Here is a 21,513-nt window from a genome sequence, read left to right on the forward strand (position 1 = left end):
GTGCTGATCACTAGAAGCCGGATCCTACTTAGCAACCATGGTTCAGATCCCTGGCCAGGTCAGCTGGATACACGGTGGGCATGTGAAAGGCTGGAGTACCGGATGAAAAGAATTTGGCATGACCAGACCCTCTAAAGGGTACTTGGCTCTCACTCATGTACATGTGCTTTATCATGAATAAAGGAAAAAAGGTAGAGAACTGAGATGGAATTCAGCCTGTAGTTCAGTGAGCTTCTGTAATACCCAGCACTGTCCCTGCTTCCGCAGTCTCTCCATGTTCACATCTCAGCAGTCATAAGCATTAAGTACACATCAGATCATGTGTGTACTGAGGGGACTAGCTTCATGGACAGGTTGTTTACATTTGTGGAAATTATTTTTCTTTTGTTTAACACTATGAGGAGAGTCTTCAAAAGGTTGTGAAAAATGCATATTATGAAAAAACTAGCATGGATTTCAAAACCTTTTACCACCACAAAGTAAAATTCTGATTTAATTCCATTTTCTGTGACTATTTTGAAGTCCCCTTTTACTGCTGAGAGATTGGCTACATGTATGTGTGTTTTAATTTGGATGGTAGAATTGTGCCTTGGTATGTGTCAGGGCTTTGGTTTGCTGAGCTTGAATTCCAGCTCTTTTATTTTTATCTTTTTCCTTGGACAAGTTATTGTGACCTTTCTGTTTCCTCATCTTTTCATTGTTGATGAGCGTATTACCTTCCCTATAGGAGCTGTTGTGAGGATTAAGTGGGGTTATGCATGTAAGTCACTCAGTACAGTTCCTGGTGCTTAGCGAAGTAGTCAGGAGAATCTTAGCTGTTACTCTATTTTTTTTCCCCTAAATATTTAATAATTTCTTTTAAATTTTTATTTATTTAAAGTTTTTTTCATAGGGTGTGTGTACTTGCTAGAGAGAGACAGAGGGGGAAAGTGAAAAATCATCCCCTAGTGGGGATATCCATGCCACAATCCCTTCTCCTCCATTATCTTCTCAGGATTTTGGGCATGCACATGTGACCAATGTGATTGTCAAGCTGCTAGGTCTGGACTTGAACCATGGTCCACCAGGTGAGAATCCAGTACCTTAACCACCGTGCCACCTGTTGGCTCATAGCTGTTATTCTTTTTTCTTTTTTTTGAGAGGTTTTTGCTATAGGGTGCATGCGCTTGCCAGAAAGGCAGAGAGAGACAGAGAGACAGAAAACGAGAAACCCCCCCCTCGGGGCAATGGCCACACCGCAATCCCTTCTCCTCCATTCTCCTCTCGGGATCTTGGGCACACACGCACATGCACCCGGCGTGAGTTTAAACCACTGGGTCTGGGACTCAAACCGTGGTTGACTACGTGGGAGTCCAGTGACATAGCCATTATGCTAACTGCTGGTCCCTTAGCTGTTATTCTTGTAGGTCTGTTTTTGTCTTTGTCTTCATTGGGCTGGTTGTTATTTTTTGTGTGTATATTTAATATTAATACTAACATGAATGAATAATATTTTGTGTATATACTTAATACATGGGGGAGAAACTTCATAGCTTTTTTTTTTTTTTTTTTTTTTTTTTTTTAGTAAAATCCAAACATATCCTACAACATTTTGCTTTTTTCAATCATTCTTTAAAAACCTTACTTTTGGGACCAGCAGTTAGCGTAATGGCTATGTTGCTGGACTCCCATGTAGTCGACCTCGGTTCGAGTCCCAGACCTAGTGGCTTAAACTCAAGCCGGGCATGTTTGCGTGCGTGCTCAAGATTCCAAGAGGAGAATGGAGGAGAAGGGATTGCGGCGTGGCCATCCCCCTGGGGAGTGATTTCTCGCTTTCTGTCTGTCTGTCTCTCTCTGTCTTTCTGGCGAGCGCAAGTGTCCTATAGCTTAAAAAAACAAACAAACAAACAAACAAAAAACCCAAAAAACACCTCTCCAAAAAAAACACACAAAAAAACTTTACTTTTAACTAATTTTAGACCAGCAGGAAAGTTGCAAAAGGCCATAGAGAGTTCATTTATACTCCTCATACTACTTCTTCTAAACCATAAGAAAAAGCAGGACATTAGTATTGATGTAATGCTAGTCACTGGCCTGCAAATCATATTTTAATCTCATTGGTTTTCCCAGCTATGTTCTTTATTAGTTCCAAGATCTGGCCGTGTATTTAGTTGTTGTTTTTCAGAAGCCTCCTCTGGTCTTTTAGAATTCCTCAGTCTTTCCTCATCTTCTGTGTCCTTGACACTTTTCAAGAATACTGGGCATTGATTTTGTAGTCTGTCCCTCAGTTTGGACTCATGTCATGTTTTCTCATGAGTAGGAGGAAGTCATGCATTTTGGCAAGAATCCAGAGGTTTCATGTCCTGAGTGCTTCGTATCAAGGGCTTTGTGAAGTTGATATGTCTTGTTATTGGTGATGCTTACCTTGGTCATTTGGTTAAGCTGCCAGGTTTTGCTTGGACATCTTTTCCTCTTTGTAGTGGTTAAATGTCTTTCAGACTAGATACTCTGCTTCCCTTCAACTGTCACCTACTATTTTAGTACTGTCAGTGAATGTTGTCTGTAGCAGTTACTTGGGTATTTGCCTAGTTATGATTATTTTTTTAAAGAATTATTTTAACTTTATTTATTTTTAATTTTAATTTGACCATAGAGGGACAGAGCAAGAGTGAGTGAGAAAGAAAGCGAGAGAACAAGCCACTAGGTCTGAGACTCAAACCATGGTCAACCATGTGGGAGTCCAGTGCCCTGAAGCACCATGCCACCTCCTAGTGATGATTTTTTTCTTTTCCTCTTTATTTCTACCTTTATTAAGTTGATTCTTCTTTGAGGAAGAACTGTCCTTTCTCATTTATTTATTTATTTATTAGATTATTTATGCCAATATGGATTCATAGATATTAATTTTTTTCTAGGAATTAAAAGTTAATGTGGGGGACCAGCAGGTGGCATGGTGGTTAAGGTGCTGGACTCCCACATGGGTGACACGCATCCAACATGAGTTTTAAGCTGCCAGGTCTGGGACTCAAACCATGGTCGATTACATGGGAGTCCAGTGATGTAACCATTACACCATTTACTGGTCCCCATAGGGCTTGTTTTAGCCTTTCTTTTTTGTAACCGTGAGTCACCAAGTCCTCACTATCTACCATATGTTTACCTGTTCGCTAAGTTCTAGTATACATGTAGAATAGTTTGAGAATGGCTATCCCATACCGCTGCTTGAGTATTTACTAATTAGATGACATGTTTATGGAGTTCTTTTTGTCTTTAGCTTTATAGCATCCAGTCAAGATGGTGTTTCTGAGGTTAATTAGGTTAATTCTTGTTTTCTTCACTGCCTAGAGTGTCGTTATATTACTCATTTGAAATCCAGAAAGGTTTATCTGTTAGTGTTTTTATTTCTTTTTGGTTTCCCTCTACATCCTGTTTGGGTTTTTTAGCTACGTATTTGAAGAGTATGTGAAATGTGGCTGTGGTTCCAGGAGCCAGAGCTACACAAAAAGATCTATTAAGATCATCGCTTCTCACTCTTTGTTCTTGTTACCCGGTTTCCATTTCCTCCTCTTTGCTCCTGTTTCCCACCCACTTCCTATAGATGATCCTTGTCTGTAGTTTCTGGTTTATGCTTCCTTTATTTCTTTGGAATAAACGAGCAGATGCATGCAATAACATTTGTAATTTTTTTTCACTATCATAAAAGTAATATATATTTATCGTAAAACAATTAGACATGAAAATATATATCTAGATAATCACTGTTATCTATGTTGGATTCAAGTGTATATAATCAAATAAACACACACATATCAAATACATTCATAAATACACCGAATAAAGGCATTTAATTAAATTTTATGTCTGCTAATACAGTCTGTTGACATATAGTCGTGTCGATAAATCTATCTAATTTTTAAATTTAATTGGACCAAAATGCATTTCATGGTTGCTATTTATATTGAGCTGTTCTTGTGTACTATATATTTTGCACTGTTCTGCATGACCCAGTGATCATTTTTTGTTCCTTGAGACATCTGTAGTTTTGTAAGTCTAGGAAGTCATAATGCTGAATTTGTGACTTACTTCTTTTGTTAGTTTTTCTTACTTGCTTTGATGTGAACTTAAGCAAATTACCTTAACGTGTGTAAGCGTTGGATCTCTCATTTGTGAATTAATTTCCAGAGTTCTGCTGGGACGAGGACTATCGGTAATTTTAATACAGCGCAGGGTCATGGGGGGAAGGGTGAATGTTTCTGGCAAAGTGTGTCGGACAAAGACTGAGATGGGATTTTGTCGGTAGTACCTTGCAGAAGCTGGCTGGACAGCCGAGGGGAGAGTGGTTGGAGTGACCCAGCCTCGGAGAGTGGCGGCTGTCACGGTGAGTTTCATTTTGTATTGCAAAGACTCTATCTGAATCTTCTATTTCCTTGACTTTTTTCTTTTCTTTCTTATTTCCCAAAGCTCCAAATGAATGAAAATCTCTCCTTAAAAATGTAGTTCCTCATTTCAAAAAGAACTATGCTTTGAATATTTTTGTAAAACTGATGCTTATACATTATGAACATTTTAAGGAATGCAGTACTGTGGAAATAAAAACAAAACAAATGGTTTTAAAAATCCCCAAATCACTCACCACTCAGCCAAAACATTGCAAACTTTTATGGACATCTTTCCAGGCTTCTCTTGAAGATGAGTGGGTGATAGGCTGGATAGAAATATTTTTATAAACATGGGACCATAACCATACACTTGCTTTTGTTGAATTTAGTGAAAGAGGAAACAAATGAAATAGGAGTAGTTATTGAACTTTGGATAAATATTCATTCACCATAGAGAATTTATTTTAAAAGATTATGAAAAATTTCAGAATGTTATTTACTGGCTTGTCGGGAAAGTCATGACACATTTTGCGTAGAAAAACACATCATGGCTTTTCCTGGTGACCCAGTATTTATCAAACTCTATGTTATGGGGTCCTGTTATTTTTGTTATTTATTTATTTTTTCGGGGGAGACTTTTTGGCTATAGGGTGTATGCACTTGCCAGGAAGAGAGAGAGACAGAGAGACAGAAAGCGAGAAATCCCCCCCCCCCCGGGGGTGGCCACACCACAATCTCTTTTCTTCCATTCTCCTCTTGGGATCTTGGGCACGCATGCACATACGTCTGGTGTGAGTTTAAGCCACCAGGTCCAGGACTCAAACTGCAGTCGACTATTTTGGAGAGCAGTGGTGTAGCCATTATGCCATCTGCTGGTCTCAGGGTCCTGTTATTTAAGAAAAAATTTGCATATGTATTCTGTTTTTCTGTTCCTTCCTTCCATTTGTTGTAGATAGAATACTATCATTTTCATTTCAAGATTAATAACATATACATTCTCTTTTTTTTGGGGGGGTGGAGAGAGGTTTTTGCTATTGGGGCGCATGTGCTCACCAGAAAGACAGAGAGAGACAGAGACAGAAAGTGAGAAATCATTCTCCGGAGGGATGGCCACACCACAATCCCTTCTCCATTCTCCTCTTGGGATCTTGGGCGTGTACACATACGTGCTTGGCGTGAGTTTAAGCTGCCAGGTCCAGGACTCAAACCACAGTCGACTACATGGGAGTCCAGTGACATAGTCATTATGCTAACTGCTGGTCCCAATAACATACATTCTTAATCATAATTCCTGCAGGTGTCTAACCTTTATTTTAGTTTAAGTAGATTGACTGCCCACAACTAACTGTGTTCGCCAACTCCACAATGTTCATTTCTTCTTATTTCTTGATTGGCTACATTTCATCGTTCAGTAATTTTTTACTTTTTTTTCATGTGAGAGAGCTGAGAGACAGGGACTCCTCACAGGGTCTCACTTGTGACCCTCCCCAGTCTTCCAGGCAGCCAGAATCACTGGCATGGTCGCCATGTGGGGTCTGGCTTCTCTTGAGCAGCTGGTTCCTGCTGCTGTACCACGGAGCCTCATGCTTGTGTTTGTCCTTTTGTGATAATTACTCATCTTTGAAGGGTGCTGCCTACTGCTGCAGAATTCTGAGGTGGTGCAAATCTGAATGATGCATGGCCTCTCCCCAGTGCTCTTACCCTCCTTTGCTGGGTGGGGATGAGGGTAAGTATCTCATGGTGCACTCCTCAGTGACATGAGACGTCTCTAAGGCTCAGTGTAAACTTCTTAGGAATGCCTGATTTGGAATTTGATACTTGCTTCCCACCTGCATGCTGCCTTCTAACGCTGTTCCTGTGATTCTTTGCTGTCAATGTGGGCCCCTTCTGTGACATTTCCTATGTTTCTTGGCCAAAGCACCACTTGTATTTCCGATCCTAAAGACTGTTGGCCCTCCCTTTTAGGGTGGTTGCACTGACAGTAAGGAAGCCAGCCAGTAGTCTGCCCTGGTTGTGGGGTGGCCTGACCTCCATTCTAGACTCAGACCTTGCAGTGTTTGGCAGTTGTGCTTCCTGCTTTGTTGGTTAGGCGTATAGCTATCCCCTTCTTGTGACAATGAGGTGTTTTTTTTTTTTTTTTGGAGAGGTTTTTGCTATAGGACGCATGCACTCGCCAGACAGACAGAGAGAGACAGAGAGACAGAAAGCGAGAAAGCGCGAAATCACCCCCCGGGGGGATGGCCACGCCGCAATCCCTTCTCCTCCATTCTCCCCTCGGGATCTCGGGCACGTATGCACACAGGCCCGGCGTGAGTTTAAGCCACCGGGTCTGGGACGCGAACTGCGGTCAACTATGTGGGAGTCCAGCGACTTAGCCATTACGCTAACTGCTGGTCCCCAAAGTTGATTTTCTAATGGTCTTGAAGTTAGAAAGTATCGGTAAACATTTTGCTATGTGTGTGTGTGTGTGTGTGTGTGTGTGTGTAGAAGTGGAGATAATTGTTTTGAAACTATGCTGCAAAGTAGAGTTAACTTTTCTGTCACTGACAGATGATGCAGTCACTTAAAAATTAAAGCAATGTTTTCATTTGTGGTTTAGAATCCCAGTTCTTAATTAGTTTGCATTTTCACTCCAAATTTGTAGCTATGGATAACTTCCATGAAACGTAAGCTTTCTCTTGAAAGAACAAACTGTATATATTAACCGTGTAGTATTAATAGATCTGTCAAGTTTGAAATGCTACATTTCCAAAAGTACTTCGTGTGCAGACTAAAATCTGAAAACAACTCAGAGCCTCAGAACAGATTGTACAAGCCAGTGCTTGATCTCCCTGAGAGGTAGCTAGTCATGAGCATATTTGTCCGCCTCCTAGGATCTGAGATTGACTTTAAAACCAGGTCCTCCTTGACCTGTGATTCAGAAATAAGTTCTAGTGCCTGTTTTATTTCCATATGTAAAAAGGAGGGTATCGGGGGCCAGCAAGCGGCATGGTGGTTAAAGTGTTGTACTCCCACATGACTAACCATAGTTTGAGTCCCAGACCTGACGACCTGCTTTCTCACTTCCTCATCCCCGTCTGTCTCTTTCTTTGTCTGTCCCTGGTGAGCCTACGTGCTCTGTAGCAAATAAAAAAATAATTACAATGAGGGGCCAGCACATGGCATGGTGGTTAAGGAGCTGGACTCCCATGTGGCTGACTGAGGTTCGAGTCCTGGACCTGGTGGCTTTGCTTTTCACTTTCTCTCTCTCTCTCTGTTTTTCTCCCTCTGTCTTTCTCTGGTGAGCACACAAGCCCTGAAGCAAAACAAAACAAAACAAATAATGATAAAAATAAATAAATAATTTAAAAATAAAAAATAATCATAATGATAAATAATGTTAATCATTCTTTAAAAAATAAATTAAAAGGAGGGTGTCTTTATCTTGCTCACATCTTGGACTGTGTGCCTATTTAATAAGATAGAGTTTGTGGAAGTATAGAGCATAACATTTGTCCCATAGCTGGTGCTCCATGATTGCTTTGCTTCCGACCCTCCTCCTCCCACCTTTCATATGGACATATGCATTTGGTCTGCCAAAAAGATAATATTTTTCTAGTCCAATTAATAAGGTTATGGAGAACAGAATCTAAACAATAGAGGTAGAACTATTAAAAAAGCTTTAGAATGTGATCTTGTGTGGCTTTAAATGATAAAAAGAAAAAAGGGTTTGAAAACAAGTATACTTTTTTATAGCAAATGCTTATAAATAGTGAAATAATAAGAATAAGGAAGTTTAGTTTTACCTTAAGTTCCTTAAAATGATTACATTTTAATGGAGTGATCGGCTCATTTATTCTCATTCTTTAAAGCCTGTTTCTGCCATAAGCTCTCAATATCTCTGTGCACACGTTCCCTATTTGTACTGTTTTCTGAGATTTAAAATATAACCATGTGTATGGTTGAAGTTGAGACAATAACAATAATGAAACTGTCCTGGTGAAATGCTGGTTATTGGGAAACGCAGCCTCCAGAGGTAGAGACGAGTAGGATTGAATTTCTGGTTTCATAAGGTGTTTTGAAAGATACTGTGGTGTAGACCAGCTGCTTGATGATTGAGTTTGCCTTGGCCTCCCAGATCAGTCATTTCAATCAGTAGGCAGAGCCACTTTGATCCTCATCTGCTCTTCAGTTTCTCAAACACAGATGAGTGGATAACGCCCTGGTGTGTGGTTGGCTTGCAGGGCAGAGTGCGGGGAGCCTCAGTGCGCTTGAGCCTGGATTGTCAGCAAGCTCTGCCGCAGGGCAGCTCCTGGGCAGTTATATTCCAAACTCAGGACTGGGGAACTTGGGGAGGACTGGCTTGTCTTATCTGTGGAAGTGGGAGACTAAATGCCTGCCTCACACAGGTTCCTTTGTTCTTCTCAGTTAGGTACTTTAGGTAGTGGATCTTAAACTCTTTGTACTTTTTAAGTTAAACTAAGTGATTAGCATTACTGCTTTTTTGTTTTATGTTTATTATTTCTATTATTTTCTATTAATAAATTAACCTTTGAGTACCCTACTTTGGAGGGGTTTAGGGATCTTAGGAGTTGGATTCTTTTTTAAATCTCCTTTTATTTGTCATATATTGGTGGGTGAAATTTTATCTATAATTTATGGTCTTTATAGTATATTCTGATGGGACTTCAGAAAGTTTGTAGAGAAATGGAATTAAAGTATGAGTTTATTTTGGAGCCAAAAAATGTTTACAGTCTATATGTATAGGTTTTCATTAATACACACGATCCATGAACTTTTTGAAAACCCTTTGAATTTATTTTGTTTTCTACCTTCACTTTGTTTTCACTTGGGTCCTTTATTAGTATTTTCACTCGGGGCCAGCAGGTGGCATGGTGATTGAGGCGGCTAACTCCCACATGGCTGATCATGTTTCAAGTCCTGGACCTGGCAGCTTGTTTTCTCACTTTCCTTCTCTCTCTCTCAACTTCAAAAATAAGATATAAAGTAGGGACCAGCAGTTAGCATAATGGCTATGTTGCTAGACTCCCACGTAGTCGACTGCAGTTTGAGTCTCAGACCCGGTGGCTTAAACTCACGCCGGGCGCGTGTACGTGCGTGCCCAAGATCCTGAGAAGAGAACGGAGGAGAAGGGATTGTGGAATGGCCATCCCTCCTGGGGGGTGATTTCTCAGTTTCTGTCTCTCTGTCTCTCTCTGTCTGTCTGGCGAGTGCACGCGCCCTGTAGCAAAAACCTCTCCAAAAACAGAAAGAAAAAAAAGATATAAATAATGGCAATGAATAAAGTTAAATTAATATTTTTATCTACTCAGCTTGCCTGTGCTCGCCCTTTTATCCTGTGTTCTTATCATTTACCTTTTCGATTGTGTTGGAAGCTGTTCAGTTGTTTTAGGTATCTGGCTCTTGAAACTATCCTTTTTGCTTTCAAAGAGAAGATAAACTTGGCCTGGTATTGAATTTGATAATTTCTAGTCTCCTGCTTTATGGTCCAGTGGAAAGTATTTGAAGTCTTGGGGACATAAAAAAACTGTCTGTGGTTGGCATGGTCTTTCTTTAGGAGTGGGGTGAATCTTCTCACTTCTTCTCTTTTCACTTTGGCCACCACATTTAGAGCTGAATTTGTGGCTCAACTTAAAATAACTTTGGCATTTCTATGTTTTTTCAATTTTCTCCTCAGCTTTGATCTTTGAATTTTATTTGTAATTTCTTTGATCTTGGTCTGTAACGTCTTTCGGTAATTTCATTTGTATCGTGTATATTTATATAAGTTGTTCCAACACTGTCATAAAATGAAGTGAAATATGTAAATCTGTAAGTTAATAAATTGCAGAATATATCATGCTTATTCTCCATTAATCTGTCCCTTTTCTTCTCATTTTCCACTTTGCTCACCTACTATTTAAAAAACGATGACCTTTAGTTTTCCTGTAGTATGTGCTCTGTGCAGTAATTTCTGTCTCTATTTTCAGCATGATCTTTCTTCCCAAAGGTTGCAGGCAGAGTAGCTGAGGAAAGGGGTGCAGTGCTGGGCCACGAGGTGGGCTACTGCATCCGCTTTGATGACTGCACCGACCCGCTGGCGACAAGAATTAAGGTGAAGTGCTCAAGCCTTTCCTGGTGTAAATAAGGAGAAGATTATCTTGGGGGAATGAAAAATATGCAGCTCTCACTGCTGTATAAGGCAGTGACTGCATGGCAGAAAGGTGTCAGGAGTCTTCCTGGTCCTCAGTGACTTCAGTCTGCTGGAGGTATAGAGCTCTTTCAGAATGTCCTTTAACCTCAGCCCAGAAAGGACCCTGAAAGTAAGGCTTAGCCTTCAGGGTTACAGAGAATGGAGATGATGAGGGCCTGGAAGGTTGAATGAATGACTTGCCTGATGCTCTGTGCCCATAGGTGGTAAACTGGACTGGAACTGTCTGCCTTCTCTGTGTTTTATTGTTTTTCCATGACTCATATAGTGTCTAAATATAGAAACCAGCCTGTAAAAGGCTTAAAAATGGAGACAGAGTAGTGTAAGTAGATAAAGTATGACATTATTTTTGTTTATACTAGTTAGAACTTTCTCATTTTTCTATTCTAATGATTTTATATATGTGTTTCTTAACCTTACCGCTAATATTAAAATAATCAGTATAAATAGTTATTAGTGAATAATCAGCTCGTAGAGTGTTGTATGTACTGTTATGCTGGAATCAATGTTTAATCAGTGGAGTGAAACAATGAATGAAAATGCTCTGATGAAATGAAAATTGATTATTAGAATCTGAATTAGCTCTTAGTTTACAATGGAGGAAGTTTAAGAATAATCAGATGAGCTGAATGAACAAGGAAGTGATTTATAAAAACATGGACCTTGTTTTCCAATTTTTTGTATTTTGTTACCTTTGACATTCATTTTGTTAGGTAAAGGGAATATTCTTTTCTATTGTCAAAGATATTTAACTAACTGATTTTCAGTGGATTATGTAATTAAATGATTCTTTTGAATCTTTCATGAAGAGCTTTTGCATTTCATTTGGTCACAATTTCAAGGTACAGAGTTCTTAAGTGGTGGCTTGTCACTGGTGCAAGTTCTCACTTTTACTCCTGTGCGTGTATGTGGCTACTGATACCGGATCCAAGAAAAATATGTATATACATCCTGGTCTTTTTTTTTTTGAGAGAGATTTTTGTTCTAGGGTGCGTGCGCTCGCAAGAAAGAGAGAGACAGAGAGACAGAAAGTGAGAAATCACCCACCAGGGGGGATGGCCACACTGCAATCCCCTCTCCTTCATTCTCCTCTCAGGATCTTGGGCACGCATGCACACACGCCTGGCACGAGTTTAAGCCACCAGGTCCGGGACTTGAACCGTGGTTGACTACATGGGAGTCCAGCGACATAGCCATTACGTCAACTGCTGGTCCTGCATCCTGCTCTTAAAAAACAAAAACAAAACAAACAAACAAACAAACAAAAAACACATAGAAAGTAAAGCTACTAAGATAGTACATGAGGGAGATAGTTTTTTTAAACATACAGTTGTTTTTAGGTGAGAGTAACAATATTTACTGTAGTTATTGTGTATTTCTGAAACAGTTTAGGAGCATTCATTAATCCTAAATAATAATAGCTGATGTTCTATGTGCTAGATTCTTTACATGTACTATTTTACACTAATCCTGTGAAGTACATACTTTTATCAACTCATTTTCCATATGAGGAATCAGGCTCAGAGAGGGTCAGTAACTTGCCCAAGGTTCACACAGCTGGTAAGAGATAGAGATCTGAACCCCCAGCAGTGTGACACCATAGTCCATCTTCTTAACCAGGACACTGCCTTTGGGACATTTTAAGGAGAATTATCTCAGACTCACACTGTTCCCTTGGGCAGACACATACTTGTCTTCACTGCCTGCTCATAAACAGTTTCAGTCCCAGCGGAAGTGGGGCTTAGCTAATGTTCGTATAATAAATGCAAGTGAAATTCTGCTATAAGATTTACAACTCCAGCCAAAGATTTCATGTTGGAAGTTTTTGTGAACAGTTCCAACATTTCTTCACTGTTCTTTGTGGGATTTGACTGTTCCCATGCTTGGTAAAGAAGTTGTGCTTGAACCTTACAAAGTTGTACTTGAACTTTTAAAAACAAAACAAAACAAAACACATTAGTACCTAGTGTAGGGGCTGGCAGGTGGCGTGGTGGTTGAAGATGCTGGACTGCCCACATGGCTGACCGCAATTGAGACCCGGACCTGGCGGCTTTTTTTCTCACTTTCTCTCTTACTCACTTTCCCTCTCTGATCAAATAAAAAGTAAATAAATAAAAAGTTAAATAAAATAATTCTTAAAAGATATATGTAGTGTAAATGAATTATTTCTAAAACTTTGTGTTTTAATTTTTTAGTTTCTTACTGATGGAATGCTGGTCAGAGAAATGATGGTCGATCCATTATTAACAAAATATAGGTAAGTTTGTTTTTCCTATAATAACTCTCCTAGTTTCCAAAGTCCAGAAACAGATTGAGCAGCAGCTGTGTTAATATCTGGGAGTCATGTCTGTGGTCAGCTTACAGCCAAGAATAAGCCTTCTTATAGACAAAAAAAATGAACACATTAAAATCCCTGTTATTGGGCCAGCCGCATAACACAGAGGATCCCAGATTCCACATGGTTAATCACAGTGCAAGTCCTTGCCCTATAAGCTTGAAAAACCTTCCTTGTCCACATAGGAGTGCCCCAGATCCTGACAAGACAGAGTTGGGAGACGGAGTAGTATGAATGATCAACACCCATGGAAGGGGCACCTTCTCTTTCTTGTGTGTGTACACAGCTCTCTGGCCTAAAAATAAATAAATAAATCCCCATCATTCTTTTGTCTGTTGACTTGTCCTTTTTATCTTGCCTCTGTCACATCCCAGGATTGATGATGTCTGTAGAATCATAGCAGAGCAGAGAATTATTTGGGTAGTGTTTTGATTGCTTTTTTTTTTTTTTTAAGAGAGGTTTTTGCCATAGGGCGTGTACGTTTGCCATAAAGACAGAGAGAGACAGAAACAGAAAGCAAGAAATCACCCCCTAGGGGCGAAGGCCATGCCGCAATCCCTTCTCCTCTCGGGATCTTGGGCATGCACGCATACTTGCCCAGCATGAGTTTAAGCTAGCAGATCTGGGACTCAAACTGCGATTGACTACATGGGAGTCCAGTGACATAGCCATTACACTGCCTGTGGGTCCCTAATTGGGTAGTATTTTGCTGAATGTAATGCATAGAGTCCAAATCACATTCTCCCTCCTTGTGTACCTTTGCCTATCACTCATTGAAGTTATCCCACCCAGGCTCTGTGGTGTTCTGGGAAAGGATGTCACATTTGAGTCCCTGGTACACATGGGACACATCTGTGATCACCTGCCTCTGGCTGTTTCTATAACTTACCAGTCTTTGGGTGGTTGGGCCTTGTTCCAATTTTTTATGTACTCTGTGGGGTCATAGATTATGTTGTCATTTAAAATCAGGTATTAAATACTGTTGGAATCCAATATAGAGGGTAAAAAAGAACCATAACTACACCGTTTATAAAGACAGCAATAAATACACCATTTTCTTCACTACAGTATTTTGATGTTTCCATTTTTATTAGCTTGAGAATTACATCATTGTCAAAGAATGACGTAGGTTTTCTTTTGATACCGAGTGATTGCATGAGGGCTAAATATGCAGAAGTCTCTTTGAGGGTCTAGATGAGATTCCGTGGGTGGTTTGTACAGATACTCACTGAGAGCTTCCCTCTGATTCTTAGTGTCATCATGCTGGATGAAGCCCATGAGAGGACCTTGTACACTGACATTGCCATTGGCTTGCTAAAAAAGGTATGGCGTCACTGCCTGATGGTTTTTTTTTTTTTTTTTCTTTTTTGTGTTTTTGATTTGTTGACTGATAAGGAAAGTGCTTGTAGCAATTTGGAAAAGCTAACAAAATACAAAGGGAAAAAAATTGCCTATAATTCTACCTATTAAGGGAAAATCACTGGAGGAATGTTTGTGTTTTCTGAATATGTCTGTTTGCATCTGTACATGCATCTATTTTGGCGTAACAGGGTCTGGATTGTATATGCTAATTTGTATCTTGCATATTTCCTTAACATTGCATCAAGATCACTTCCCTGTTTCATTAAATATTCTTGGAAGACATTATTTTTAATGGCTATCTAATTGCACGTTTCTATCATAAGGTATTTAACTTTTCCTTTATTGTTAGGCATTTATTAATATATGGTTTCTAGATTTTAAATATTTTAAATAGTGTTGCAGTAAAAATCCTTCCTGTAACAGACATCTGTTAGATTTCTGTTTCTTTAACTTTGTCCATATTTCTGTCTTGGTATTATCATTTATTGTTTGTTTGCTTTTGATATACTTTTTCATACTTTCATTGTATACACACAAATTCAGATGATCTCAAGACCCAGGTGTCAAGGGAAAAAATGTTTTTTTTTTCAATAGATTCATATTTGAGTCCTAATGCTCTTTTACACATCCTATACAAAATTGCTTTTAGCTTTCAATTTGAAAAATTCCATACATTTACAGAATTAGAGTAGTGTAATGATCCTCTTTTACCTATGACTCTATCAATTATTTTATGGTCAGTCTTGATTCATTGGTGAGCGTGCACGCACATATATACATACACACAATACACATACTGGATTTTTTATTTATTTATTTTTTTGGAGAGGTTTTTACTGTAGAGCGCATGCGTTCACCAGAAAGACAGAGAGAGACAGAGACACAGAAAGCGAGAAATCACCCCCCCAGGGGGGATGGCCACTCTGCAATCCCTTCTCCATTCTCCTTTTGGGATCTTGGGCACGCACGCACACGTGTCCGGTGTGAGTTTAAGCCACTGGGTCCGGGACTCGGACCGTGGTTGACTACATGGGAGTCCAGCAACATAGCCATTACACTAACTGCTGGGTCTACATACTGGATTATTTTGAAGTAAATTTCAAGTATCAGATTACTTCATCCATAATTATTGCACTATTCTCATTGATCCCTAATACCTTTTTTTTTTAGATTCAGAAAAAGCGAGGAGATCTTCGCTTAATTGTGGCTTCAGCCACTCTGGATGCAGAGGTAAGAGCATTTCCATCTCTCTTCTTCCTCATAAATACTGGAATCGTCTGACCTGTCCTTGGGATGTTACCTCTAACAGGAGCTTATTTTTGGCAGAATGGCCTGGCTGCAGATGGGGCCATCTGATGCCCTAGATTCCATGTAATCAGAGGATACTCCTTCTCCTGTTGTGGGCAGAAATTAGCTTGTAATTAATGGGGTACATAATTACCTACTTGTCTTGTTTCTCTGCATACTGTTGTTCCCCCACATATAGGCAGCAGCTTTTGTTCAATATGAGACTATATTTCTTGAATTAATTTATTTTTTATGTTCAGTTTTCTAGATTTTTTGCCATAGGAGGCGTGTGCTTACTAGAGATAGAGAGAGAGGTTAAGTGAGAAATCATCCCTTGTGGCCATGCCACAATCCCTTCTCCATTTTCCTCTCCGGATTTGGGGCATGCAAGCCCTCATCTTGGCCAGCAAGTGAAATACTAGCTCAGCATGGATTCTTTCAGCCTGATAACTAGTATCATTATTAAGAACTGTTCTAGGCGAGACTGCTAAGGACTGCCACACACACTTGAACCTCACATCAGCCTTGTAGCGTAGATAGGAATTTGTCCATTTAGGAGCCAAGAGAGCTAATTCGGAAATGAGACAGACTTGCCGTAGACTGTGGGTGCTCTCATCTGTCCAGGGTTCCTTTACATTGTAGTCCACACTCTGCTCTCCTCCTGGGAAGGGATGTCTCTTTTCCTTCCTATCCAGTAATAATCCTCCTCACCCTCTGATGCAGTCAAGGGATACTGCCAACCTCCATGAAGCCTTCCCAGAAAGATAGTAATTACTAACCTTTCATTCTCTGAGATGGGAATTTATAGCTCTTTTCTGGTGATACAGTCATTCTTCTCTAGGCTTTCTTTTATAATTGGTTCTTTGCACAGCTGCCTTTCCTGGGCACTTAATCCTTTGTGGTGTGGGTAGTGTGTTCTCACTTGCTTGTGCATCACTTCCAGCGTGCCTGTGCTGTGCACATCATGGGGACGGAGGAGGACTGAGGTGACTTGAAGGGAGCTTGCCCAGAAGGAGAGCAGAGTTACGTTGGATGAGTTCCGCTTAGCACAGCATTGTTCTTTTGCTGGCCTGGGGCACCGTTTTTGTCTCTGCTCACTCTTCTCTAACAACTTGAAGGTTGTGTGTAGCCTCTCAGTATTTTTTTAAAATAAATATTTATTTATTATCATTATTTTTCAATTTTTTTTTAAATTGAGATTTATTGGTTGTGTCAAGGACCAGTACAGACATTTCAATTTGTACCCAATTCTTAACATACGTACCAAAAATTTAAAAAGCCAAGTTTAGCGATTCTTTTTAAGTTATTCCAGTGACATTCCAGCTTCAAATTTGTAGGCAAATTTTCCTTAAGAGGATATCAAGAACCACTGTCTTCAGTTGAAAGCTGTTATGTAAGTCCTACCAAATCACAATTTAGTATCATACAGACTACATACTTCAAATTTCCAATCTTTCACAGCACATTAACAGAATTATTAGGAAAACTGGACTACCACGACCAAAGATGTTACAGAGTGCACACAGTTCTGACAGGGAGAGCAACAATCAAAGAGTGGTTTTCTTTAGGAAACAATACTACTAAAAAACATAATAGAAGTCATTTAAAATATTCAAGACACATTAAATGCATGACTGTGACTCCAAACTGCCATTTAGTATGCTTTGTATTTAGGATATAAAAACTACCCACCCGCCCCCACCTATGGAATGTTAAGCTGACACGCAAGAGAGTCAAAGCCTCCTATGAGTCAATATCCCACTATTTTCTGGTCGTACTGAAAAATAAACAACCAGTAAATGATTTCACCTCTTAAAAAAAAACATTTACACTTAAAAAATGGGATGAGGTGGGAGTCTCTCCTTCTTAAAAATGTTTCTAGAACTACTAAAAAACTTGCATTTACAAAATAGTTGATAAAAATATTCCTCTGGATTGTACAAGAAGGGAGACAGGGACCATTGACAAGACATGGTATATGATTTTACTCAGACTTGACTTCTTTCTCACCTGCTTCATCAGAGGGTGAACTAACCACTTCTGACCTCCTCATTTTTAGTTTCTCCATTTTCTGCAGGTAAATCTTCTTTAGTGTCTCGATTGGCCACTTCAGCCTGTTTCCCCTTTGCTCCCCTTTTCCCTTTTGTTTACACTCTTGTCTGAAGAGTTATCCTCTTCCTTGGCTGCCCCCTCGGCTGAGCTGACCTTCCTCTTGGGCATCTTAGCTGCGGACAGGGTGTGTGCTGGGTGCCTGATGAGGCCGCGACTTGCCTAGAACCTTTGCAGAGTTGAGCAGATAAACCCTACCGCTCCTCCCGCCGCCGGAGCTGCTGGAACTCGTGGCGGGGGGCAGTCACTATTTTTCAATTTTGATGAGAGAAAGAGAGCCTCCGGGTCCAGGACTCAAACCACGGTCAGCCATGGGGAAGTCCAGCACCTTTCACCACCATGCCACCTGCCAACCCCACCTCTCAGTATTTTATAGTGAACTTCAGTTTATGCTGTTAGAAGCATTCCTCCAAGCCGTTCATTTTGATTTGTTCATTAGTGTAGCTCCTGGGTCTCTAGGAACGGAGATGGGATGTTCTGTAAAGACACATGCGAAAATAAAAATGACAGATCTTGCAGTGACTTAGCCAGCCTTCAGGGAAACTGGATACGAGTGGGAAGGCCATTCAGAATCAAATAAGGGAACACTCCTTCAAACAGGTAATCTGTACCCCCTTAGCAGGTGGCACCGGTAGCTTCTCATCACTAACCTGCCAGTTTGGCCACTCAGCTCTTCTCGGGTTCAGTTCTCTGGGTGTCTGGGTTTATATTTTCTAAGAGTCAATATGTGGTGACATCTCATTTTCCCATGGTGGACTTGAGTTCTCAGGCCTGGCCTCTCTCTAAACTGCAAGTCTGGAGGCCAAGTTCCAATGAATCGCCAAGAACCACTTCTCCAACAGGGTACTGTGGGGAGTGTTGGAGAAGTGTTTGATTGACAACCTGCCCTGTACAAAGCATTGTGCTCACTTCTGGAGGGTGTACAAAGGGGGAGAAGACACCGTCTCTGTCATCAAGTGGCCTTAAATCTACTGGGAAAGTTATATAAATGTTTATCAATAATTGTGGTGCCGGAAACAATACTTATTATTCACAGAAGTAAAAGTTTCTTTTGTAAATTATAAATAACCCTGTGTGATCAGATCAATGTTTTCCTGATTAGAGTTGATTTAACCTATACTGAACTTGAATTAGGCCTTTTGACCTAATTTTTAGTTAAATAAAATTCAGAGAATAGGAATAAGATAAATAATGCTATAACCACATGTTAACTAAGATGTATTACGGAGTGCAGTTTTGAAATCTAGCCTTTATTATTTTTGTTAAACCTTTTCTAACGAAGAGTCTATCACTGAAATATGGTTCCCCACAATTTCAATAAAAAAATGTGAATTAAAAAAATTATTTCAGGGACCAGCAGTTAGTATAATGGCTATGTCGCTGAACTCCCATGTAGCTGATCGTGGTTTGAGTCCTGGACCTGGTGGCTTAAACTCATGCCAGGTGTATGTGCGTGCATACCCAAGATCCCAGGAGGAGAATGGAGGAGAAGGGATTGCGGCGTGGCCATTCCCCCTGGGGGGTGATTTCTCACTTTCTATCTCTCTGTCTCTCTCTATCTTTCTGGAGAGCATACACGCCCTATAGCAAAAACCTCTCAAAAAAAAAGTTATTTCACAGACCACAATCTGTATGCATATATCTAATCCCCATGGTTTACTTTTTTTCTGCCATTTTTATGTTATTTCCTTTGTTTCCATGAATTATTATTAATTTTTTTGGAGGATAAAACCCTTTTCTTTATTAAAAAAAATTTTTTTTTATTAGAGATTTCGGGATTTCTTTAATCAGAACGAAACCAGCGACCCAGCCAGGGATACATGTGTGATCCTCACAGTGGAAGGGCGAACATTTCCAGTGGATATCTTTTACCTACAAAGGTTTGGTGATACTTGGATTGTTGGATTGTTGATGATGGTGTTTAGAAACTAGGCCTTTAATATGGAATGACAGGAGGCTGCATCTGTTTGCAGTAACACTCATAAGGAGAATGTTTTGTGTTTTTCGTATTGATAGAATGTTCTAGAACTCTGCTCAGTCTATTAATAGTTTAAATTCTTGGTACTGATGTGCAGGTTTCCATGAATCTGTGGCTAGTAGCTCAGTTGGAGAGAGCAAAGTAGTGAAAAGTTCTAAGAGGGGGCTTGATAGTTTTCAGAACTGGGGTTTGAAGGCCACCCATCTACAGGGGCAGTACTGGTAAACTGAACCGTTAGTTCCCCAGGCCTCTACATCCTTAGCAAGGTCTGGTTGGATTTGTGGAAGGAGCCCTATTGGTCAGGAAGAGGGCCATCCTGATACTTAGTCACTGGGCAAAGACCAAGAGCCTGGTGTAGGCAATAAACAGAGAGCTGTGGGTTTGTCTCCTGAGTCATTCGAGTTGGAGAGCACCTCCATTAGCCCTGTCCACCTAGGCCACACATGCTGCAGTAATCAGGAGGGGAAAACGTGGGATTTAGCATTGAGACCACAGCCCCCCAGTTTTCACTGGCCTGGGGCATCTTTGCATGTTAAAGTAGAACATTTTTTTATATAGGTATACTTTTTTTTTTTTTAAAAGAAAGTTAAAAATCATAGTTCATAAATAATACAGGTTATTTTTTAAATAATTTTTTAATTTATTAATTTTAATTATTATTTATACGTTTAACTACTATACATCATTTAGATCGTAAAGAGACTTTAGCCAGTGAATATGGGTTATTTTTACATGCTGTGTTTAGTTTAAAAAAAAAGTATTTATTTCATTTATTCATGTACTAATTAACTCCTGGGCAAGTCCAGACTAACTTTCTTGAGGCTTTGCTGCCAGATTACTAGGGTAATCCATTGATTTGTAATTAGCGAGCATGTTTAGTGATGACTTTATCACATACGTCTTTTCAGTCCTGTTCCAGATTATATCAAATCAACTGTGGATACTGTGGTGAAAATTCACCAGACAGAAGGAGATGGAGACATCCTAGCATTTCTTACTGGCCAGGTAATTTGGCTGGACCTCTCTGTGACGAACACACATGTTGAGGCAGTGCAGAATGAATGCAGAACCCAGCCGCTGTACTCAACCATTTATTTTCTATCTTGTTACTTAATTACATACACAGTTATTTCATTTGATACTGTTCATCTGCCAACTAGATTGTTAGGGAGTCATTAGTTCTTTCTGTCTGTTCTGTCTGCAGAGGGTTAAATGTGTTTTAAATATGTTAGCTGATGGCAGAATACATTCAGTGGACTGATGTTCTGCCAGAATTGAATATTGTATCAGGTCACTTTGCTGTGTGCATGTTGTTGCCACATGCCCTTTTCCAGTGACACCTTTGTAGATTATTCTGGGGGCAGTAAGTGTTCAAAGTATTGGAAAAACCACTGGAAAACTCAACCACTTGGAAAAACTCAAGTCCTCATGCCAGGTTGGAGCACCGTTCAGACATCCCCTCCGGCTGTAATCTTTTCTACTCCCAAACAATTTCCATAGTGAAGTAATCTTTTCTGGGCAATGTTTATAGCAATTTTGTATACCATAACTTGTTCCATATGCATAAATGCATTGTTTGCCATAGAGCACAAAAGCTGGGTAATTAATCATTGTTTTATTTATTGGGAATTCTTGTATTCACTGCAGATAGTATAAACATTAGTAATTAATATTACCGTTGCAGTTCTCACCCCATCAGCATTATTGTTCAGTAGCATTTGATCAAATACCATCCTGGAGTAGAACATGATAGCATAGAAATGTGTGAATCTGACCAAAGTGAAAATCCTGATCCTAACTTGAGTTTCCTTTTAGGATGATAAAATGGCATACTTCAAATTGACCTTGTCTTCTCTGGTTCCTGGTTCTGCGTTTGTAGGAAGAGGTAGAGAGC

General features: G+C 39.9%; 1 protein-coding gene across 1 annotated transcript in view; it reads left to right on the forward strand.

The window, feature by feature from the left end:
• The window catches only part of DHX35 (DEAH-box helicase 35), a gene marked incomplete in the record, with an annotated part of 86,988 nt that overhangs the window by 23,401 nt on the left and 42,074 nt on the right, over nucleotides 1-21,513 (forward strand). Inside the window, 7 exon segments of the mRNA XM_014586156.2 lie at nucleotides 4,280-4,357; nucleotides 10,348-10,452; nucleotides 12,744-12,805; nucleotides 14,137-14,206; nucleotides 15,416-15,475; nucleotides 19,409-19,521; nucleotides 20,528-20,624. Of these exon segments, the coding sequence (XP_014441642.1) occupies nucleotides 4,280-4,357; nucleotides 10,348-10,452; nucleotides 12,744-12,805; nucleotides 14,137-14,206; nucleotides 15,416-15,475; nucleotides 19,409-19,521; nucleotides 20,528-20,624 (585 nt within the window).

Source organism: Tupaia chinensis, unplaced genomic scaffold (genome assembly GCF_000334495.1).
Source record: "Tupaia chinensis unplaced genomic scaffold, TupChi_1.0 Scaffold000115_1, whole genome shotgun sequence".
Classification (NCBI taxonomy): domain Eukaryota; kingdom Metazoa; phylum Chordata; class Mammalia; order Scandentia; family Tupaiidae; genus Tupaia; species Tupaia belangeri.